This window comes from Leptinotarsa decemlineata, unplaced genomic scaffold (assembly GCF_025532065.1).
Source record: "Leptinotarsa decemlineata unplaced genomic scaffold, Ldec_3_MD MMD2_tig00000010_RagTag_RagTag, whole genome shotgun sequence".
In the NCBI taxonomy this organism is placed as follows: Eukaryota; Metazoa; Arthropoda; class Insecta; order Coleoptera; family Chrysomelidae; genus Leptinotarsa; species Leptinotarsa decemlineata.
In genome coordinates, this window is record NW_027412538.1 from 132,760 (window position 1) to 157,462 (window position 24,703).

At 35.7% G+C, this 24,703-nt stretch overlaps 1 protein-coding gene across 1 annotated transcript; it reads right to left on the reverse strand.

The window, feature by feature from the left end:
• Positions 1–3,863: 3,863 nt before the first annotated feature.
• LOC111510111 (senecionine N-oxygenase-like) lies at positions 3,864–23,073 on the reverse strand. Its single transcript, XM_074171179.1, has 6 exons — positions 22,851–23,073; positions 22,581–22,722; positions 20,361–20,660; positions 8,803–8,956; positions 6,225–6,388; positions 3,864–4,222 (listed from the first exon to the last, which is right to left on the reverse strand). Exons 1-6 carry the CDS (start codon positions 23,036–23,038, stop codon positions 3,899–3,901), a joined length of 1,272 nt encoding a protein of 423 aa, XP_074027280.1. The 5' UTR covers positions 23,039–23,073; the 3' UTR covers positions 3,864–3,898.
• Positions 23,074–24,703: the final 1,630 nt, after the last annotated feature.

Genomic DNA, 24,703 nt, shown 5'->3' on the forward strand with positions numbered 1-24,703 from the left:
GAGGAAGATGCGCGGGAGTAGAAGGACGGTCTAATTAATGGAGCGTCATCGCCGAGAATGCGACCCGAACTCGGGCAAACGCGTGAGGGCAGACGTCGTTGACGGTTGTGTTAGTTTTGAGACATTTCTTTATAGGTAACATAATTTGATTCTTCAAACAATTCATGACTTTTTCAGTAACTGTATTTTAAAAGTGAAAATATAAATTACTAGCTGTTGCTCGCGGCTTCATCCGTGTAGAATTTCGTTCGACACAGTAAGTTTCATGACAGACCATTTTAAACAAATAGTCACAATATTTTTTCATCAACCCAAAACATCATATTTCCAACTACAAAACTGGCTGAATTCAATACAATCTATGACCCTATATTTTTCCCACTTGAGGGTGGAAATTCCTGATTCCCTTTCTTGACGCTTATTTACGCTACACAAAGAACCTACCTGCATATTTCAAGATTCTAGGTTCAGAAGCTTCGGCTGTACGTTAATATAAGAGTGTCAATCAATCAATAGTTACCCACCTGAAGTTTTGAATTGATAAAAAAAATTTTGTAAATATGTGTTTAAAATGGTCTGTCACGAAAATTAATGTCACAAACCAAATTCTACCCGGGCGAAGCGAGCAACAACTAGCACTTTCATATGGACATTGGATTATGCAAAAAACACCTTGATCTATTCAGTGTGTACCCCAAATATCCGTAATGGAACTGAATTGGATAACACTCACAGAAATGCTACACAATATAGTTTATGGAAGAAATAAAATTCCACTTACATGGAATACTTCCATCCTCAATGGTGGATAACATCATAAGATGAAGTAGTCATTTCAATGTTAATATGAAATTTATAGTTTGTATATTGAAGTAATTTCTATTCTATGTATAGGATTTATTTTGAAATTAATCGTTGTTATATAAAGATGGAGATGTAAAAAGCCAAAACCATTCTTCCCCAAAAACGATCCTTCTCTAAAAATATACCCTTTCAATTCAAACTAGATTCCTATGGCTGGTATTAAATCGAATGTGATACGTACTGTAATCGTGATATGTGTACTTTCAATTCATTCGTGACAAAAAGTCGTAATATTATGAATATCCTTGTCGTCATAAATAGAATATTTTCTCCTTAACCAATTTGAGTGTAAATGAGAAATTTTTAGTTTGCTGCACGGCAAAAGGCGATCATTTCAGGTCAGATAAATCATTCTTCTTGAACACTATCATTCAAGTGATATCAATAATTTCGTTTTCGGTTTCGTTTAAATTGTAAAATATAACCGCGATAACAATCTTCATAGTTAGAATCTTCAAATCTCAATGGCTGGGCAGTAATTATTGTAAATCATATCATTGACTCAATTTTTATTGAAAGTTTGCGAAAGTGTGGAAGTAATCCCGAATTTTTGAAGAATGATATTTGATAGTGATTTGCCTACAACCACCGTATTGAAGTAAACACAACTAAATTCACTCCTGGTCGGCGTCTTTGATGTATCGGGTCGAGATTTTATTTTCTGCTGTCATGTGGCGTGGCAGGAGGGTGTAGGCTAAGAGCTATCGTGCACCTCTGCACGAGGTTCGATCACAAAATATGTGACCATGATCTGACTTCATCATTGCTACGAGGAGCTCCCAATAAATATCTCATATGATTGTGAGCTGTTTAGGAATTGATAAAAAAATAGGATAAGGTGGTGAAATAAGCGTATATTTTGTAAAGTAAGATTGTACAATTCAGGTCAAAAACTAATCTATTCTAAAGGTTGTTCAGGTTGTTTAGTTTTTGATTTTTTTCAACATTTGTTTTCAAATTTCTATTGACACATTTCAAAGTATAATAAATTCTTACCCTTATGAAAAAAGAAAATGAATAATCCTAAGGAAAATTATCACAAGGGTGAGAAATGTTGATTTTTGAAAACATTGTTTTGAGATGGTGGCCTATGCAATCAGTGGCACATAAATTATAAAAATGATAAGAAAATGCTGTCTCTAGATGAATGATACTTTGTAAAAATGAATCTGGAGGCATATATAAATTTCCAAACTGTTTGGCCTCTGTATCACTGTATGCCTTCAATTAACTATATGCATTTGTTTCATTCAGTGTGATACCAGCCGCCGTGGCAGAATTTGTACATGAATGGCTGCTCTACAGTGACTTTGATATCTTTTCTGGCAAATGTATAAAAATTAAAACCTATATTCTAACTCTCAATCCAATTTTGGATAATTGCCTAACAGCTTCAATCAGAATACTTTTTATATCCAGTATTGATGTTATTGGTAAAAAAGTATGCAACACTGGGCTCCAGAAAAGGTTATTTAAATATACATTTGATACTTTGGTTTTGCAGAGATTTCAGTGGAAGTACTATTTTTCAGATACATACTAGCCAAATCAAAAAATGTGGTTCAACAATTATTTTCCTTTGTGGAATTCCAGTGGAACTCCTATTGCTTCGTTATTCAATATCATTACTGGAGGCATAAAAATATATATATATATATATATATATATATATATATATATATATAACAATTGAACAAAAAATAAAAATATAAATGAAGAAATACAAAATGAAAATAAAAATAAAAAACTTAAGAGATTTCAAGCCAAATTAGTTCACGACGTTTCGATTGTTAGTATCCACAATCGTCTTCGGGTGATGACTGGACTGATTCCTCCGAGAGATGGCTATTTATGGGTCGTTTGAGTACTTTCACTTATCCCCGCTTTCCTTTTTTCCGCTTCACTGGTTCAGTGGGAGATGACCGTTTGGCGGGAATTGGCCATTTTTCGCTTGATGATGGGTTTCTATATGTTGCGTAGTTCTACGCTGGCTTGGCTGAATACGTTGTTGGACGACATGTATGCGGCTTCCTTGAATTTCCTCCTAAACCAATGTTCCTCTCTGTGTAAGATCTCAGCTTGGGACCAAGCTGATCATTATTATTTACAGCTATTTATTTTTCAATTCTTTTTTTTTTCAGTGGTTTCAGGGATTTTAAATCATTTTATATATTACACAATGGAAGTCTGAACTGGTGAAATTGATCGTGAAACATTGTCAATCACCTTCAAACAATTTATTTTATGATTTTTGTTATATGTTCATTCCTTCAATCTTGCATAATGAACACTAGGACTTTTTTTCGTCAATTGGAAATCGAAAAGAATTAATGCCGATATCACCCTGTAAATTACAGCAACCCACGCCTCGACACTTGTTCATTTTGAAACTAGACACGAATTTTTCACAAATACAAAACCACCACTTACAACGACTCACTCCACTCAACTTGGCTCGCTTGGTAAAACCATCAGATTCAGTCAGTTGCGCTGTAGGTTAGCTGAGCATAAAATTCGAGGTAGGGAATCTTGACCCAAATATGACGAAGAGTGAATTTACTTGTGTTCACTTCTATACCGTGGTAATGAGACAATGGAAGAAATATTTACATAAAAACTAACTCCCAGGGTTCTGAAAGTCTCGGTGGAAGGGTCTCAAGATTTTCTGAAATATTCACAAACCGAAATGAAAAAGGTACAGACAGATAGCGACAGATTCAAAAAATGAATGAGACACGTGATAAAAAAAGCAAATATAGCTTGTCAAAATTAGAAAGAGACTTGAGAATTATATCTTCCTGTCTCCTAACTAACGCGCATCTAGAAAGCGGAACGATATCAAAATTTATAAAGATGTTCCTACTTTTGACAAAGTGTGTTTTTGCCTCACATTTTTTGATGAGACAAGACTCATTCAGTGTGTGAATTGATGACAGAAATGGAATGAGAGTCAAAAGCTTGTACATTTTTTGTTCACATAGCCAAATGAACACCATGAGTTGAGAATCATTTTGTTTATTGATTAATCCTCATTTCAGTTCACATTATCGCTGCAATAGTTATTATTATAAGGGAATTGTTCGAACTCTTCATCGTTTATTATTCGATATACCAAATCAAATTTTCCCACTCCTTCGTTCATATAAAATTCATGCATTTTCAAAATCGCTGGTTGTATCTCTTTTATATTTGCTGTTTTTGCAAGGTCATCAAAATATTTTTTGAATTGTTCTTTGAGTTCCATATGTGGCGGTTTTCCAGATTGTTTGCAATCATTCAAATATTTTTGAACGTCTTCCATCATTTCTTCTTTATTCACTTTGAAGTTTCCGTTGAGGTATGCTAGGAAGAATCGAACCTGAAATGAGTTTTCTGTGTGAAAATCCAAATATCAAAAATATTTTCAATGAGATATAAATATTGAACATGAGATATTTTTTTCAAGTCAGTCCATTTTTTAAATGCAATCTAGTTCAAGTGGTACAACAATTTATTTTTATTGCCCTCAGACGAAAATAAACTAAACTTAGCCTTTTATTTTCCTGTAATAAAAATTATATTGTATAAATAATATTAATTCCCTATTGGAGATGATAAAGACGAATTATTATTATCTATTAGCATATCCTATGCCCCCTGAAATATCCTGATTGACCGAATCTGCAATTTGTCTTCATCTGAAAGGAGACGAAAATTTCTTTAAAATTCAAAATACAAATTCCCGTTTATATATAGAAAATATATAGAACCAATGACTTTGTGATCTATAATTTCTGCAGAAACATTAACTTTCTTTGAATACTGAGTAATGGCCTCAAATCATTCACTGAAATTTGTTTTTTCACAAATCATTGTTAAAACATTCCCATTTTTCAATTTCATACTCTCTTTTTTCATATTGATGGAAATTTCTCTTTAGTATTTCCATTATTCATCAGTCTCCTATCAAGGTTGATTCGCAAGTGATTGATCCACCTCCTTCTTTTTCAGTGCGGTCAATGGACTTAGGTCATTCTTGTCCCCGAAATATGAGCTGCAGTCTTCGTGGTACTGGTTACCTTTCAGTGGAAGAGCTCCATGAAGCAAGAGCCGAATCGATCCCTTTACGAAACCCTTCATCATTCGAAGAATCGATTGCAGCTTGACAAATGACCCTTATACAGATTCTGTGAAACATCACAGATCAGTACACAATTTTTCTGAAAATATTGCGAAGAAAATTGGATTATATAATTTTGGAAACACTTGTTACATAGCATTTTACAAATGTTGTTCATGACGAAGAATTTCAAGAACGAAGTTTTAACGATGAACGAGAACAGGGATGTTTCCTACTTATTCACCGAACTCAAACAATTGTTCATGCAGTTGCAGTTTCGTTAGAATGTATCATCTCTTCCACCAAGCGATTTCCTGGAGTCTTTGAAGTCCCCTAGAAACTCGTGAAAACAACAAGAGGATTGCTCCGAATTCTTGGGGTCCTTGTAGAATACGCTTCGTGAGCAAAAAAATAGCAGACCGCTCTGCAGTCTGGATTGAATGATTTTCTGGAACTTAAGTAGCGTTTCCTGATATGACTAATAACTAGCTTATTGTTAAATCATCTGAAAATGGAACTTTTAACGGATGATGATCAACTGTATTGCCAAACATGCGCCAATCTGCCTGACTACTTTAAGAAAACAAGTATAGCTAAGGTACCAGTCACTGATGATCTTCAAACATGACTCAACCTTTGACGGAAGCACTGTGGTTCTGGCATTGAATCTGGTCATTATCACGCATTGGTCAAAGACGAAATGGATTGGTTTGAGTTTGACGATAGTCGCTTCACTAAGTGTTCTGGCGATGTCTTCAATTTATTGGAGCCTCTGGAGACACCCTACATTTCGTTTTACGAAAGAGAGGACATTGGCAAATCAAGACTTCAGATGATGTGGTGCTGCAGGTTTTTCCGGGTTTTCCTGTAGCTTAAAAGCAAATGAGCTACTGGAATCAATGAAGTCGCCCCGGAGAGCCAATTAATTTTTGTTGTTTCATAATTACGTGTTTTGTATAACTTTCTTTTTAAATTTTTTTTTTTCATTCTAATTTTTTCCAATAAATTTCGAATCTGTCAACACCTTTTCAAACAAATGAAATCCGAACCTGTAACAACCACCTTGAAATTAATATTCACCTCATTTCAATCAGTCGTTTTGAAAACTTCACTCGTCCACAAAATGAAAAAACACCAACAAATGTTTTGAACCTACCGTTTTTGACCACGAGAACATTATATCAGGTTTGCAATTCTTTCTTGAGCTGGCACATTACATTATTACATTAAACAAAATGATCGAATCATTTGTTTTCGTTACCTGAATGCAAAACATCGAAAATAATGGAGTATATTTTGGTATACCAATAACCGCCATCGTGGGATGTTCAATGTTTATTGTGTGCTTATACAGGTATCTGATGAAGTTGTCCTCCACTTCTAGACCGGAGTTCGATGACAGAAATGGAAATGATATTTTGTAACCTGTAACATAACCAATCGTTGAGAATACCGCAGACATCGTTCACAGTACAGGAAAATTAAATAGAAATGAAAAACCTTATAAATATCATGAATCATGAATCACTGGAATTTAATCCCAACACCAAACCGTTACTTTTAAAACCTCGAAACGTGTTTCAATCACCGAGTGATCATTTTCAAGAGAAAGATTAAACTAAATTTCATACAATGTTGTCCTTATGTATACCTTAGATACCTCTGCTAGGTACCTGCGTCTAAATTATATTGAATTTAATTTTACCTCATATAATATTGCCTTATCCAACAGTCAGGTGAATCTGATAATGAAATATTATTTCAACAAGCTATATATGTATGTATATATATATATATATATATATATATATATATATATATATATATATATATATATATATATATATATACATATATCCTCCTGTCATCCGGATGTCTCTTTAAATTTGCCTGTATTCGAGTTACATCAGGTAATATCCTCTGTGTTGGTATTTCTCTAGGTTCATTGTTTTTAGGAATGTGTATTGTATGGTGTAGTATATTTGTATTTGTTCTTTAATGAGTGAATTTAAGACACCTAAACATCCACAAATTCAAATGTGATAAAACGTTCAGTTTCCAGATAAAACGTTCAGTTTGAGTAGAGTCATGAATATAATAGCCCTGCTATCGAAAGCGCTCGCATATAATAATTAGAAGTTATTAAAGCTTCAAATCCAAACTATTTTTTGAAGTCCAGAATTTCTTAGCCCTGAAACAAGCGAATGGCGCCATATCACTGGTTATGTCAGATAAAATAGAAAGGTAACTTAATCCTGCAAAAGGTAGGGTACATTTGAACAATCAGAAAACACGCATATTAAGATTTCATGCTAGACAAAAAGGAATAAATAGCCAGTTTCAACTTGTGAATTGAAGATGATGAAATTTCTCAGTGCTCTACGGTAAACTTTTGAGGTGTCCACTTAGATGAATTTCTCAGCTGGAAAACTCATTGTGAAACAATTCTATCAAAATTGAACTCCATGAATCATCTTCAGAGAAACCTCCGTAATATTTCAGACCTGAAACAGCTGATTATGTTTGTTTGAAGATGGTTGACAATGTTTCTTGGTGAATTTCACTAGTTTGGACTTTCATTGAAATGGATCAATATGATATGATTTGAAATTTCTGAAGCAAAAAAACTGAAATTGAATTGTGCTGCAAATCCTGAGTGAAACTAAGAGGCCATTGAAAGTCCGCATTTCCGAGCACAAGAAACACACACAGCGAGGGGAAACTAGCAAATCGGGAATATGAGAGCATGTTTAGACCCATCAACATAACATCAAGTGGTCCCAAGCCAAGATCATCTACAGGAAGAAATATTGGTTTTGAAGGAAATTCGAAGAAGCTGCATATATTTTGTCCAATGACGCATTCAGCCAAGGTAGCGTAGATATAGGCAACATATGGAACCCATAATAAAGCGGAGAATGGTCAGCTTCCGCCAAACGGCCATCTCTTGCTGAACTGGTGAAGCGGAAAGAGGGAAGAGAGGATAGGTGAAAGCACTCGAATGACCTATAAATAGTCATCTGTCTGAGAATTCAGTCCAGTCATCAACCGAAGACGATTGTGATACTAACAATTAATACGTCGTGAAGTAACTTGGCTTGTGGTCTTTCGATTTTTAATTTTCATTCCTTTCAAATTGTTCAACTTTGTGCATAATTTTTATTTCATTGTAATTTCATTTCAAGTTTTTTGCTTAATATAATTGTTGTTTTTCAGCTATTCTTTCAATTTTCATTTTCATTTGTTATTTTAGAGATTTCAAATAATATATTCAGATATATAATGGATAAATAATAGAAATCCGAACCAATGAAATGCAACAGATTATGCTGTATCATGCTCAAGTTGAATCCCGTCTTCAGTATGGTATTACTTTCTGGGGAGCTTCCTCCTTAAGCAAAGATGATTTTGTCACCCAGAAAAAAATTATAAGATATATAGTAGGAGTCTCAAGAAATACAAGCTGTAAAGGTATCAACAAAATGTTTGAAATACTAACATCACCATCCCTGTGTATATTCGAACTATGTGTTTTTGCATATGATAACCGTAACTGTTTCATAAGAAATGAAAATGTGCATTATATTGATACCAGGTGTAAGACAGAAAAATGTCAATGAATGTGTTACTCTTAGTAAATTGTCTTCTTATTTTTAGCTTTATTTTCGAATTCTTTTCTGACTAATCCTCCATAATGTACTTTTTTGATTGTCTTACTACATATCAAAAATTATTATTATTAATATACCATGTCACTGGTACTGACAGTAATAAGTTAGACTTGGTGATGAAGTGATGTAAAGGATTGAAACTAGTAATTAATTAATCATTACTCGCACCTGTGCAAAAAATAACGTCATCAAAATCTTCTTCTGAATTATCTTCAAATTTCACACCATTTCCACAAAATTGTTTGATTTGCGGCTTCTTCGTGAATTTTGCTGTCAATGATTCAGGCATATAAGGATTTTCACGTCTCTGACTCAAGGTGACCTGAAAAGTATTCAATAATGTCACATGTTTCGGATTATAGATGGATTCATGAAAAAATATATTCCGAGTTGAAAATTCTCATCTCATCTTTTGAAAGCTTTGAATTCAATTACATGTCTCATCTTCAACTCTACATAAAACTACAGCAAACAAAAATCTTCAATTCGTCGATCAGGACGGTGGTTATTGATTCATTACATAATGTTTCTTTGAAGACTTCAGTACAGAATGTGAAAATTGTGAAGGCAAGTGGAAAGGAAGCATTTCGAATTTTGACCATATTAATCATTCGAATTCAGCGAGGTACGAACACCCCTAAATTCAGATCTGAACGCCCAACAGAAGCAAAAACGAAGGAAAATGAAATGGAAGGTATACAAAAAGCTTCTCGGCAGAATGAATATAAAAATCATACATACACAAAAAACTAAAGCCATCTTGCCCTACGTCGGTGGAGATACAGATAAAATAGAAAGAATTCTAAAATGACACAACAACAATAAACATACGAAAACCTTCAAAACTTCCTTAAACGATTGGAAAAACAAAGTGAACCTAGAAAATCAAGGCATTTATGAGATGACATGTGGAGATTGCAGCGGAAAATGAGCTCTACACAGACATCAACTTGATAAGGGTCACAACATCGACTTCAAAAGCTGCAAACTGATTGCAAGCAACATATAACCAGAAGGCTTCTCACCAAGCAAGCACGACGCCGGCCAATCAGGGTATTCCACGCCAAAGTTACAACCCACGGCAGCTCATAAATGGACAAGCATCGACAAGAACTACTTCAGGACATTCAGATTCAATTCTCTCGAGTAGTGTGTGCGTTTGTGTCGCTTAACAAGTAGGTTTCAGGCTTTTTGGGGGAAGTGATTGGCATTGTATGTCATTTACTTGCTCTCCTGGACCTGAGCCTATCAGAACTGTCTAATGACAGTTGACAGTCCTATGGCGACCGTCCAGGAGTCTTCGTGTTTCGCAAGGAGTGAGGTATATTCTTGAGTGTCCGTCACGGAACGCGACCTCCAAAGATACTTCCGCCGGCTCCATTCACTCTGGACATCCAGAGGACAAAGCTGCTCCGATCGGATCAGCTACACGGTACGGAGGCTATAGGTGTCAAGCTCCAACTGAGAAGGTCATCATAGACTATTTTCGGTCCACAACTCTACGCAGAACCGACCACTCCCAGAATCACTGGATCAACTGCTGATGTCGAGGTATACCCCCACAATTGCTGATGGTGACTTCAACGCCAAACACCTACTGTGGAGCAGAGCCACCAATACGAACGGCCGAGCACTCCATGCCCATGAGAACAGGCATGAGTATCGAGTGATGGGCCCAGGTGAGTCCACGTACTATTCTGGACGACGCAGACCTGACGTGCTGGACTTCGCACTGCTCAGGAACGTCTCCATGTTCTGTAAAGTCCACACTCTGTCGTAACTAGACTCAGATCATGACCGAGTCATCGTGATGCTGGGTGTTCGCTGTGAAACTACAATAAGTTTCCTCTCAGGATAATAAACCTTATCCGGGAGAAAAATCGGCTCAGACGAGTTCATCAGCGGACACTCTTTCCTGGCCAACCAGGTTGAATAGGCCGACTACCGAAATGAGAGGTGGAGCGAGTGTTTCGAATCGCTCGAGCCTGGGGAAGATTAGCTATTGCGAATCACCCGCAGGCTCGGAACGAGGAAGACTGCTCCTTCCTCTCTTCACGGACAGCAAGCCACTTGGCTGCTGAGAAACCGTTGGCCTTTGCAGACACAATGTGGCTTGAGTTTTAACTCAACGTTGACCCGGACGATGATATTGAATGTGATATTCGGCTGGAAAGCCGGGTTTGGCGAATCCTCAGGAAAAATTATAACGAAACAGAACCAGAACCCGCTGTTTGTTCAGAATCACCGTTCGATTAGTCTACTGAGCTCAACGCGTTGTGCTACAAATGCTGACAGAAGAAGCTGAAGACCGAAATGTTCTGCCTGGCGAATAATTCGACTTTGAGAGGGCACATACCACCGAACTTCAGGCCCTGAGACTGGTCACAACATCCATCTCTGGGCTGAACAACAGGAAGACAGTCCGTCTTGTCCTACTTGATATTTCAAAGGCCTTCGACCGAGTCTGGCACGAAGGACTCCTACACAAAATGCTTGCTTCCGACCTGCCTCGGGGCCTAGTCTGGTGGATGAGGTCCTTTCTGAAAGGTATAACATTTCAAGTCTAACGTGAAGAAACCCTGTCCCCCATCAGGGAAATCCAAACTGGATTTCACGTATCGGCTGCCTCAGGGAGGCAGCCTATACGTGAGCGACCTTCCCAGGTTCAATGACGTAAAGGTTTCCCTTTACGCCGATGATACGGATCTTCTCTGGTTCATGGATTGGGGGGTCGTCTACACGCAACGTGCATTGGACGACCTCGAATGCTGGTATTTTGCCTGGAAGATCCATGCGAATCCAGACGAAAAGGCGATAGATTTGGGGAGATATAACGTAAGGCAGTCTCAAGTCAAGTACAGACTATTTCAGTTTTAAGTTTAGGCTATCAAGCAGAGCTCATGAATATAACAAATGCAATCTTGCCGAAACGTCGTATATCAAAGACGAACGGATGTACATCCAGGATACCACTTCCGCCTATGTATACATATATACAGCGTGACTCACGGTCGATGGTAGGTTAGACGTTTCTGGAAAACGCAAAACATGATTTTTTTGAAAATTCCACCTCCCACATTTCCTTACCTGTCCTATCGATCTAAAATATTTTCAGCATTGCGGTGTTGCCACTTCTATCAAAAAGTCCTAGCAATTATTTTTTTGGAACACCCCGTATATTAATACATTTTTGGAATTGCTCTAGTATTTTAATACTTATTTGTTAATGATGTCCTATACCTATCTCTATCTGTTTTCGAGATAAAAAATAAATTGTGCTAAATACGGTCCAAAACATAGCCTTAATTGGAATTAAGTACATCGGTACTCTCAATTCATGAAAAGTTGATATTTTGATGATAGTTTGGACAAACTCGAAATATTTCAATAACACCAAGAAATCGACTCCATATCATACAGGGCGTGCTAAAATTACTATTATTTCCATTGTGCATAAAAGTAGTCGAAAGTTCATTTTTTCAAATGAAACCCCCTGTATATCAGTCGATAAATTGTAAGATGGTGAAAAATGCTTCAAGATGATATACATGTCCCTATACCTTAATCGTCAAGTTTTCTTAATAAAGCCGTTTTTGTGGAAAAATAATTATTCACGTTTTACCTACAAGTGTTGAAAGTGGCATTTTATTTTGTGAGTGGGGATTATTGCAAAACGAGCGTCAGCAAGTGGAGCAAACTCACGAGCAAAATAAAATCACTTTCAACAAATGTATCATACAAATTTTGTTGTATAACGTTACTGCTGATAATAAAAAAATTATAGGGTCCATGGGATTTGAACACATGATCTTTGAATTACAAGGCATATGTTACAACTACATACGCCAACTCACGTTATTTTAAGGAGGTTTATTGGTTAGTCATGAAGGACTTTCTACAGTTGGACTGAATACTACTTCGTCATCGTAACTTCACAGGGATTTAATATTACCAATAGCACGAACTGCATGTGTGAACTTTTCTAAATGATTTTTTGGTAGGTGTTCTGATTGAAGTGTTTCTATCAAAAAGATTTTCAATAACAGTTGTACAAAAAATAATTTTTAAAGAATTTGATTTCTAGGTAGCCGTGAAAATATCAAGCTTATGACAGTTTGGTGACTTTTATAAGTAATTGATAAATGGTTATTGACGGTGTTTCAAAAAATCGCCAAAAATGAATACAAATATTGATTATTCAAACGAAGTTCTTATGAAATTATTTATTATACACGGACAGTGTTATCAAATCATTGCCAGAACTTGTGGAAAATTCAACCAAATGTCTCCTGAATTAACACCAATGAACGAGAGGAAGTTTGTAAGATTACAAAATAATTTCCTTAACTATGGCTTCATGTTAAAAGCGCCTTCAACATTACCAAAACCTGTTACTTCAAATGAGGACAATACTGTTAACGTTTTGGCATATTTTTATGCATATCCAGAACCTTCCATTCGCAGTGCAGAAAAAGATTTACGTGTATCACATGCTTCAGTACAACGAATTTTGAAAAATCACGGAATGCCTCCGTATAAATTCAGCAAAGTTCAAGCTCCAAAAGCAGAAGACTTCGAACGTAGAATGCATTTTTGTGAATCCCTTTTGATTCATACACAGGAAGATCGGGAATTTTTGTCAAAAATAATTTGGAGCCACGAATCAAAATTTACGAGGGATGGTATTTTCAATAGAAGGAATAAACATTTTTAGGCTGATCATAATCCTCATGTTACAAAAGAAATGGGTTTTCAAGAAAAATTTGACCTGAATGTTTTCTGTATTCTGAAGAACAATAAAATTAGCTTTTTTATTTACGAAACCACACTGAATGCAGAGAGATATCTCCAAATATTAAGGACGACTGTAACCGATTTTCTTGAAAATTTGCCTTTAGAGAAATATAGGAATTAGTGGTTTCAACTGGACGGAGCGCCAGCTCATTCCACCCAGGAAGTTTCCAGGAAACTTGACGAACTCTTCGACGATCGTTGGTTTAGGCGTTTAGGGCCGTGGGATTGGCCACCGAGATCACAAAATCTCACGCCACTTGACTTTTTTTTATGGGGTGTTTTAAAAGAAAGGTGCACACCAAAGAAGAATTGCGACGGCGAATAGTGCGGAGTATTGAAGATCTGAATCCCCAGGAAATTGAAAAAGCAACCAAAAGTCGCGTACAAAAAAACATTTTAGAGTGTTTAGAATGTAATGGACATCATTTTCAGCATTTATTGTGAAAATGTGATATTTTGTTTACAATTTTGTTATTTTGAATCATCCTATTCTGTTATTGTCTGTACTTTCACATGTTTCAGCCCACAAAATATTACTTTTTACCTAGAAATTACCGATTTTTGGTACAGTTGTTCCCTGGAAACTTTGAGCTATAGTTAGGGAAATTATTTTGTAACCTTACAAACTTCCTCTCGTTCATAGGTGTTAATTCAGGATACATTTGGTTGAATTTTTTACACGTTCTGACAATGATTCGATCACTTTGTTCATGTGTATAATAAATAATTTCATAAGAACTTCGTTCGAATAATCGATATTTGCATTAATTTTGGAAGATTATTCAAAACACCGTCGATAACTCTTTGTAAATTACTTATAAAAGTAACCGAACTGCTATAAGCTTGATAATTCCACTGCTACCTAAATCCAAATTCTAAAAAAAAATAATGTTTCTAGAAGAAGCGACTTTATTGAGAAAACTTGACGATTTAGGTATAGGGACATTCTATATCATCTTGAAGCATTTTTCACCATCTTTGAATTAACCGAGTAATATACAGGTGGTTTCATTTGAAAAACTACTACTACTACTTTTATGCACAATGAAAATAATAGTAATTTTAGCACGCCCTGTATGATATGGAGTCGATTTCTTGGTGTTATTTGAGTGTTTTGAGTTTGTCCAAACTGTCATCAAAATATCAACTTTTCATGAATTGAGAGTACTCATGTACTTAATTTCAATTAAGGCTATGTTTTGGACCATATTTAGCACAATTCATTTTTTATCTCGAAAACAGATAGAGATAGGTATAGGACATCATTAACAAAAAAGTATTAAAATACCAGAGCAATTCCAAAACTGTATTAATATACGGGATGTTCTATTTGAAAAAATAAAGTTGTTAGGACTTTTTGATGGAAGTGGCAACGCCCCAATGCTGAAAATATTCTAGATCGATAGAACAGGTAAGGAAATGTGAGAGGTGAAATTTTCAGAAAAATCATGCTTTGCGTTTTCCAGAAACGTCTAACCTTTCATCGACCGTGAGTCACGCTGTATATTATAAATCAAAAAAAGGTGAAATAGCGGTCACAACACTCAAAAATGAGGCAAAATCGCGGATTCGTGTTTCTGGCTGTTGGCTTCTCAGCGTTAGATCGTTTTGAGAAGTTCCAGAGGTACTTTGTTTCTGAGATACAGGGCGTTGAAGTTAAAGTCAATCGGTATTTATAAAATATCATGTATATATTCAAGCCGATTCATGACCCGACTATAGCTAGACATTACATATCACATGATTGTATGAACAGCTATCAATTGCCAAATTCAGGTTTGACAGGTTTGGCCATATTCAAACTCAAATTAACCCTATTACTGGTAAAAAACATGACCCGGATATTCCTTCGAGACAGCTATAATAGGAGTTGTACAATCTGTTCGTGAAAAAATTGACAAAAATTATACAATCATGATGTGTTTTTTGATTTATTCTCAACATTCCATTACCTGAATCCAAGTTTCTTGGGAAGTTGAACGCAGTGGGTATCCGAAACCCGCTTTACGTATCGATAAACAATATATTTTCGGACATTTATCATATCAACAATAAAACTTCTCATGGAGAGATCTTTTGGTCATTACTTTTTCTTTCATACGTGGATGATTTGCCACAGTATTTTCAAAATCATGAATTTTTTATACGGAGCAAAAAGGTTCAATCAACCTTCTTTTCAGATCGATTCAAGTGATGGGGGTGTAGTGTTCAACATGAACACACAAAAAATCTTGGTACGGTTATAGACAGTTACTTGGAATTCAAAGAGCGTATTTTCTAACTTTTTCTTCGAAAAACTACATAGCAGCAAACTTGCTGATCCTGTTATATTATTCTCAGTTGTATTCAATTATTGCGCAGAACATTATCGTTCGGGGTCATTCATGTGAACATTTTTGCATACTCATCTATAAAATATCTGAAACCAAAAAATTATGGCGATCTATGTTTATAAATTGTTATCATACATTTTTGTGGAGTCAACATCGTCCAAGAATAATAGTGACTTGCACACATATTCTACGAGAAGTGCTGATGATATCCTTCTGAATCAATGTAAGCACAGTGGGTATAAAAAGTCGCCTCATTTTGTTTGGATAACTGTCACGGTAAATTATAGATGTTTCTTCCGCATCTCTGTTTACTGATCGATGAATGAATTACATATCAGCCATTCTCAAAATTATGATCAAATAACTATTAATTAATAACTCTGAATTTTACTGAAATGACAAAAGAACTATCACTGTCAGTTGGTCTCCAAAGCAGTTGAGTAGGGACTTGATGAATGATGAATGAAACAAGACCAAAAAGTTGTATTTTCAGTTGATTGATCCAATGAAAATGAAGAATATAAATAACAAAGAGTGGCGTACTTTCTCCTCAATATTATTGGCTGCAGCGATCACTGCGCCACTGGACTCAATGATTTCAACCTAGTGAGGTCTACATAGACGCCTCTGAATAACCTCACCACATTTCAACCAAATTGGTTCAAAAATATTGATGATATTTTATAAATACATTTTTCAACTCAAACATCCTGTAATTCGAAAACGAAGCATTACCACATACTACTGTTAAAAAAATATGGTGAATTTCCATTTTTCTCAAGAAAGTAGCCCCTCTCAGATATAATATATCTGTTCCAGCATTTTTTCCAGTGTTGTTTTTGATCAGAAAATTACGAACAAGCAATGACGAGTGAGTAGGGCATTATTTTCATGCAGAAGCCATGAATTGTTTTTCCACATTTCCGAACGTTTTCTTCGTATTACTTCTCGCGAACGGCGCAAAATTTCAAGATAATAATAATAATAATAATCTTTATTTCAAAAATATGCCGACTATTACAGCTTGGACATAGACAACATAGAATGAAATAATGTCAACAAAGAAAGAAAAATACTACATATACTCATAAATATATACATTTCTATAATTGGGTTTGGTCTAAATAATCACTAACGCTATATGGTTCTAAATCTATTTAAAACTTTTTTTTTCTTCCTTAGATTTCTTTATGCTCCTCATATCTTTGATTCGATTAAGCATTTCATTGTACAGCTTCACTGACATGTAATGAGGATTTTTTTCTGTTATGGTTAACCTATGTATAAGGAGCACGAAATCTTTTTTTTTATTCCATAGGTATGTTGATTAACATTGTCAAAGAACAGATGCGTATTTTTCGAAAAAAACGTTGAGCATTCATAAATATAAAGAGTATATATCGTCATTATCTAATTATTCTTGAAGACATATCTACACGATTGATATATCTTCAAATTACTCATCATTATGATTGCTCTTTTCTGAATTTCAAATATTTAATTTATATTACTATTGCTTTACCAAAATATGATTCCATATCTAAGCTAGAGACTCAAAATTTGAAAAATTTAAAATGTTTACCGATTCTGTGTGATTCTGTGATATTTGTAAACCACCCTTAGTCCATATGAAATTTTGCTCAATTTGTTAGCTGTATAATCAGTCTGTTTGTTCAATTTCAAGAATACATCAATATGCAGTCCTAGAAGTTTGGTGTCTTCTGGTCGTTCTATCTGTAATTAATTACTAGAAAGTATAAGATATTAGGTTCATTCAAAATTAACCTATTCCCAGTGAACCATTCTTTTGTATCACTAGACATTTCCATACCTTTTTTTACTACTTCAGTGTATGTTTCACGGCTTATTGATAAATTAGTGTCATCAGCAAAGACTTTAATTGAATTATGTGTGTTTGAATGATAATATAAATTGTTTATGTACTTATGATGCACTGTTTGGAACCTTTGGTGTAGTGATAAATATTACTGGAGTAATTTCAAATCGTTATTTTCAACACCTCGACACGTGTTTCGATCACCAAGTGATCATCTTCAAGAGGAAGATCAAACATGAGCTGCTTGCAACACCCTCCTTTGCAAGGGAGTCAGCAGCCTCATTGCCTTTCAGGCCAGTATGGCCAGGAACCCAGACCAGAGCCAATCTGTTAAGTCTTCCCATCAAGGAGAAAGTCATTTTGACAATTTGCTAACAATTAAGACGTTGCTTGGTAGGAGCTAAGAGCTTCCAACGCCGCTTAACTGTCCGAAAATATTTTTATTGACTTGTGTATGGGATTGTATTCAATTTCTACGCACACAAATCAATAGCGTAAATTTCCACTTGAAATACACATAGGTTCCTTGGCCGGTTGGTATCTCTGTCCTGGGTCTGCAACTGAAAACACCTGCACCAGAACCCGAAGGTGTTTTCGATACATCTGTGAACCAACAACTATCTGCTCTCAATATTTCCTTCTCCCGGAGGATCCAGTCTTCTCTACTCGGGAACGGTACTTTATAAGGCAGTTTGTGGTTGACAGTTGGAGGCATAAAGTCGGAGGTCATTTCCAGAATTCTGTGACTTCCAGTATCAATCAACAGTCTGTTGCACTCAGAATTGAATTTATTTGTGCAATTTGCAATATGCACAAGTCTATATGAAGTCCATCTAGCCTCTTACTCCAGAAAAATATGGAGAGGAAGTGTATCTGGAAGTATCTTCATGGCCTCTGACGGTGTGATACTGATGGAATCACTGATGGCCAGACAAGCCTGCCTTTGTAAGCCAGAGAGCTTCGCCTGGGCCGCTTTCTGTAAAGATTCCAGCCATCGGGCAATTGCTCCATAAGTAATCATTGGTTTGACAATTATCACATGAATCCAATGGATTTGTTTGGGACCTCAACCCCAAGTTTTACCACAAATCCTTCGACATGTCCATAGGGACAGTCTGGCTTTGTGTAAAACTTTTTTCAAGTGAGCCTTCCAGGTGAGTTTTTTATCCAGGACAATGCCAAGATATTTCACCTCCGTTCCAAATGGAATGACCACACCATTGAGGGAAAGTGGCGTTATATCGTCCAGTTTTTTCCTTCTGGTGAAAGGGATTATCCCAGTTTTGCTGGAGTTGACAGACATCTGCTCCCTCAGGCACCAACTGTGAACAACGTCCATCGTGCTTTGGAGGATATTACAAGCTACCCTTCTGGACGTGGGCCTTGCAGATCTACTTTTCTCTGTCGAGGGCATCAAGCAGACTATCCATCAAGAGTGACCACAGAAGGGGAGATAGTACCCCACCTTGAGGGCAGCCTCTGGTGACCCTGAACCTAATGACCTTGCCTTGAAGAGTCGTAGGGATGATGGGACTTTGCTTTCAATGTCATACCCAATCATTCATAACCAGTTATGACCCTTTAAAGCAAATCTGGATCGCCGCTGACGTTATTAAACAATTCCTGAGCAATGCTCATGCGACGGTTTTTTTGGTCAGAGTTCAGCAATTTAGTAACTAACTTCACTGCCACATGCTTCAAGTCTGAAATTTTCGAGAAAATTGCACGGCATGAACCAGCCGATATACCGACATCTTCAGCAACTAGTGATCCGACGATTCTCTATAACAATTTTCTCCACTTTCTCAACAGTTTCATCGGTTGTTGATGTGCTGGGGCGTCAAGAAGAGCGTCCTCATTCACATCTTCCCGACCGTGAAAAGCTTGTACCACTCGTGAATATTCTTCTAACTCGAAGTACAATCATCGTATGTCACTATTTACATTTCAACACAGAATTTCATGCAAATTCTTTGATCCATTTTTTTCGATAGCAGAAAATCGCCGAACACGCAAAACACTTATAACTTCCATTCCTCTTACCGACAAACTAAACGTAGCCCGCGAAATTTGAACATTCGACTTATTTTTTGAACAGCCCACTATATGTTAATAGAAAGTCTTATTCTTAAAACGACCTTACGAATCATCCTCTAAAGTTTCGAAAATTAGTTAGGAAACACCCTGTATAGATTAAAAAAAATTGAAAACTCGTGAACATATTTCTGAAGATATTGTACCTACTCAACTCTAATGTATTCATAACAATATGTGATGTAATTTGCGAATACTTAATGAAATTCTTAGAGACTTGAATATGAATACTTGGATATGTGTAACAGTTTTGTAAATTGTTCAGCGAAAATCCCACAATGAAGTGTCACCTGAATGGATGAGGATCATTTTTTAATGAATACACTGTCCACTATTTGATGAAAATTCACAACGCTATCAATTATAATAATTATACAATTTTCGAAATGAATTTTATTCAATAAGCCTTTCGCTACATGGTAGCTTCATCATTTACTGATACATCAAACTCGTTTTAAATATCCAGTCCAATTGATGAAGCCACCATGTAGCGAAACGCATCTTGAATAAAATTCATTGTATAATTATTATCATGAATAGGATCAATTCTTTGAGTACATTTTCAGTAGTAGGCAAACGAAAAACTTTTATGGTTTTGTTAATGAAAAACTCGAACAATACATCACATTATCACAAAAAATTGTAAAAAAGATAAGATGACCGCTCACCTTTTTGGCGACGGAACTGATTTTTATACTAATATCAACACCAGATGCACCGTTGCCAACAATGAGAACATTCCTACCAATATAGGGATCTGTTTTTCGATAATTGTGACTGTGGATAAGACTTCCTCTGAAATTCTTCATTCCAGGAATGTTTGGAATTGCCGGCGTTGCATAATGCCCCACACAAACCATGACGGCGTCAAACTCCTTTTCTTCGGTTCTGTTGAACTTCAAACTCCTCACTCTGATTAACCATCTTTCTTTCTGTATAGGGTCAATATTTTCCACATGATGGAGAAACTAGAAAATCAAAAAATAATTATAATGGAGGTTCATTTAAATGAATTAAGCACTGATTACAGTTCTGAGAGTGCATTGTCCAAAATACTTGTGTGATAATACCATGTTGAGATGAATTTACTTCTCATGTAATTGATATATTACAAATTGGTCATATTTTTCATAGCAACATAATATTTTCAACTGTTCCTTTGGTGACAGATATTGAGTTGAACACATAAATTACCAACAATTCAGATTTTACCTTTTCCCATTGAAGAAATTTACTAACCAAAAGCTTTCATAAATTCAAACAAGATAAATATTAGTTATACATAGTTATATATAACCTTCAATTTCTCAACTTATAATAATCTTCACCTCTAACTCAGAATTTATCTTTTTTCTTTATAACTATACAGTAGCCTAGTTATGGCTATTCTTTGTATATCAATTGCCTACAGTGGTGAATTTTCACTGGCATAATAATAATAATTTCAAAAATAATGTGTAAATCAAATACGTGAAATATAAAATATCATCCGCTTCTCTCTAATCATGTTCTCAAATATAAAGATGAGTAGTATTCTGAAAAATAATTTCATGAAATTCAAAGGATGAAGATGGTACTATTTCGATGATTCCCAATGCGATTTCAATTTAAGAGCCACCGGTATACAGCTGTTTCCAGCTTCTCTAGCTCTAGCTACACTTTCAATTTTTCAACCAATTCCTTGAGATATTTCCGTCTGATCGGATCATAAGGATTGCTGCTCTTTTTTTTTCTCTATAGGTGCAAATCATTTTCGAAAATTTTGAGAAAATGAAATGAAGCGAATTTTCAGTATTAATAGTCAAGATATCATAATATTTCTTACTCGGTTATCACAGTGTGGATTCTCATAAACATAGTCGATCCTAGGTCGTATTAAAAATAGAAATGCGGTTTCTCTCAAGTGCCTTGGTTCAAATTTATACTGAATACGATTTTAATTTTCGTCAACAGTTTCTTTCTCCCGTAAGTTACGAATTTCATCCGAGATTGATATCTTGCCCCGTTAAAATGTGGGGGTGGGGGTGAGCTATGCACTTCCGCACTTTCGTCTCCAGTTTCTATGTATAGTATATACGAAGTCAATTCGAATTGCATAAAAACTAAATAGTTACCGAACATCGGCAGTTTCTTTGTATGGTAAAGGCGGCGTTGTACAATAAGAGGTCAAATCATTATATTTATATGAGGTTTTATATGATATCGACTAGTAAGTTTATCATACCCGGTACATAAGTCTTTTATTTAGCTGTCCAGACTGACTTCGTATAGACTATAGCCCAATACCCATTTAGGGTATTGGCTCTTTCCTGGATCTATGTGTTATGTCTATGTATTATGTCAATGTTTTTCATCTGTTAAATTCATTATTTCATTTGAGAGCATTCTATCATTCGAATGAAAGTGGAAAACTGGAAAAGCGAAAAATAACTTATTAAGATATTGTTAGAAACCTTAGCTCTATGAAAAATACTATAAAAACTTTTTGAAATTTCGAACATTTGTTGGCTAGAGAATATTCATAACGTACGGTAGTTGGAATAAGATAAAACAATAATGGCAACATTTAGTTAAAGAGTGAAGTAGAAAGTTGTTGATATCATGAAATTTTCAAATATTCAGATGGATTTGAAGCCATACATTATATTTGTTACATTTTACGTAACAGAATCATAATTCTGTAATCGACGTGCGTTTTTCTAGCTTTAAAATAATGGAACATGACGTTTGGTATCATTTTGAATGAACATTGAATATACTACTAGTATTCCATAATTATAACAAAATAATGATTCGATAACCTCTCTGACACACAATGAACGTCAAACTTATTATTTGAAATTCTTGAATTCTGGATTTCATGCACATAAGGAATGAAATTATCTTACCTTGATGTGGGCTAACAATCCAAAATGTTCTGCATATTCATTAATATAATTCAGTACTTCTTCATGTGATACATACGAATACTCTAAATCTGATCTATATGAAAAATCTTCGAACAGCATTAGTTCTTTCGGACCATTTGTTCTAGAAATATTTTGAAGTTACAGTACATATTGTAACACTCGCTATTTTTTCAAGAAATATTCAATAATTCATTCATAATTTGAATAAAGGTAAAAAATTTCCATCCAAATTATGAAAAACATACTTACCTCAAATCTTCATACATTGATGAATGAATCGGTAAACCATATTCGTCATTTCCCACTTCATTAACATAATTCCATGTACCCCCAACGTGAGCTGTCTTTTCAAACACCTCACATATATGTCCTTCGTCTAAACTGTATTTCAGGGCAGCAAGACCCGAAGCTCCAGCTCCGATAATAGCTATTTTCATCTTTCACTGGGGTTAACACGACACTGAATATCAATTGCTGAATTTGGTGCAGTAATTAAAGTTTATCTACATTATTGCTTCATCCATTAATTATGCTGGGTTATGCATATATTTATTTTTGAAAGTAGTACCTAATAGTAACAAAGTAACAAAGTAAAATAGGATTTTTTGAATTGCGACTGGTGAAAAATCAACCAATCAAGTCAGTCAATACTTGACTGACTTGATTGGTTGAGGTCCTGATATTTTCAAACGATATGGATGGAAGAAAATCTTCAACAATAACGTACCTATTCAAAAAACACTACATTGTGAGATTTTCACTAAAAGATTTTACAAAAACGCAACACGTGTTTCGCCATACAATGGCTTCTTCGAACGTTAGCTATAGATATTCATCAAGTATCGGCCAATTCCATTATATTTCTTCAACAATTTTTTATCAATCAGTTCTGAAGTTCGGAACTTTAAGTTTATTTAAGAAGAATATAAAAACCGCATATATCATCATTCTGCGGCAACACAAGGATAAGCCAATGCAAGGGGTCTACTTCAACAACATTGAAGGCCTTGGCTTATCAAAACGTACTTCGTACTTGCTGTCAGTATTTTCAGCATATGCGGTCTCGACCTATATCCATCAACATAACGCAGCCCTAAGAGTGCTATATTACCATATATGGCACTCTTAAGGTATTGACAAGACATCGGTCCTGCCCTACACTTCGGGTGATATTGAATCCGTTGTGGGAAATAAGAAGTGATGAATATCTTGTAACTACCCGTTCCCCATCCTCAGATTCATGCAAGCTAATGAGCCTGATGTAGTTTTTTCGACCACCAGAGCAAACGATATCGTTGGTGTAGTTTTCAGCTCCTCGTGAAAGTAATATCGTCTGAAAAGATGAGGAAATGGATAACATATCAAGATTTTCTCTTCTAACTCTACAGACTATATGCAGACCACTCTGTCGAGATAATTGTTCTGATTCTGGTACTTAGTGGACCAGAATCTCAAAATCATGCCGGCTTGCCGCACTGAGGCAAACATCTTAGCCGGATAAATGCAAAAGGCCGTCATTCTTGCTGCGCTTACTTGCGGCTTACCCCACGGTGTGGGGAGTGGTCGTTGGTTGATGATGCTTGCGCGCCCTTCCGAATATATCGGGGCTTCGGAGGATAGGGCCTGACCAGTGCAAACTTAGGTTAAAAAAAGTATTGAATCCTTTTGGCCAACGAAAATGATATTTATATTTTGTGGAGCAGCCCCATGAACATTCAAAAGCTGATCAATACTGAAGGTGGATGGAAGTTGTACACTCGTGAAGTGAAGTTGACACTCGACTTCAAAATCATGTTGCTCTAAACGTAGGTACCAAGGAATTTAGTACTGTCTCACGAAATCTCATCATTAATACTTACTCTGACTCGAAAATCGGCAATTTTCCTGATAGTTCTGGAATGGAATTGCATTGAAACAATCTTACCAAGATTACAATTAGGTAGGTTTTTCAGCACCAATTTGTAAATTTGAGACACAGCTTCGTTGAATTCAACTTGGAGTCCCTCCGGGCTATTGGCATCCGTAGCAAATGTTGTATCGTCTGCATAAGGAATCATATACATGTAGTCGCATATCATTGATGAAGACCAGGAACATCAGAG

Coding starts and splice junctions, on each gene's coding strand:
- LOC111510111 (XM_074171179.1), bottom strand. CDS start 23,038: ATGAAAATAGCTATTATCGGAGCTGGAGCTTCGGGTCTTGCTGCCCTG. Junction 20,661..22,580: donor GATTGTTAGCCCACATCAAG/GTAAGATAATTT, acceptor TTGATTTTCTAG/TTTCTCCATCATGTGGAAAA. Junction 4,223..6,224: donor TTTCGATGTTTTGCATTCAG/GTAACGAAAACA, acceptor AACTCATTTCAG/GTTCGATTCTTCCTAGCATA.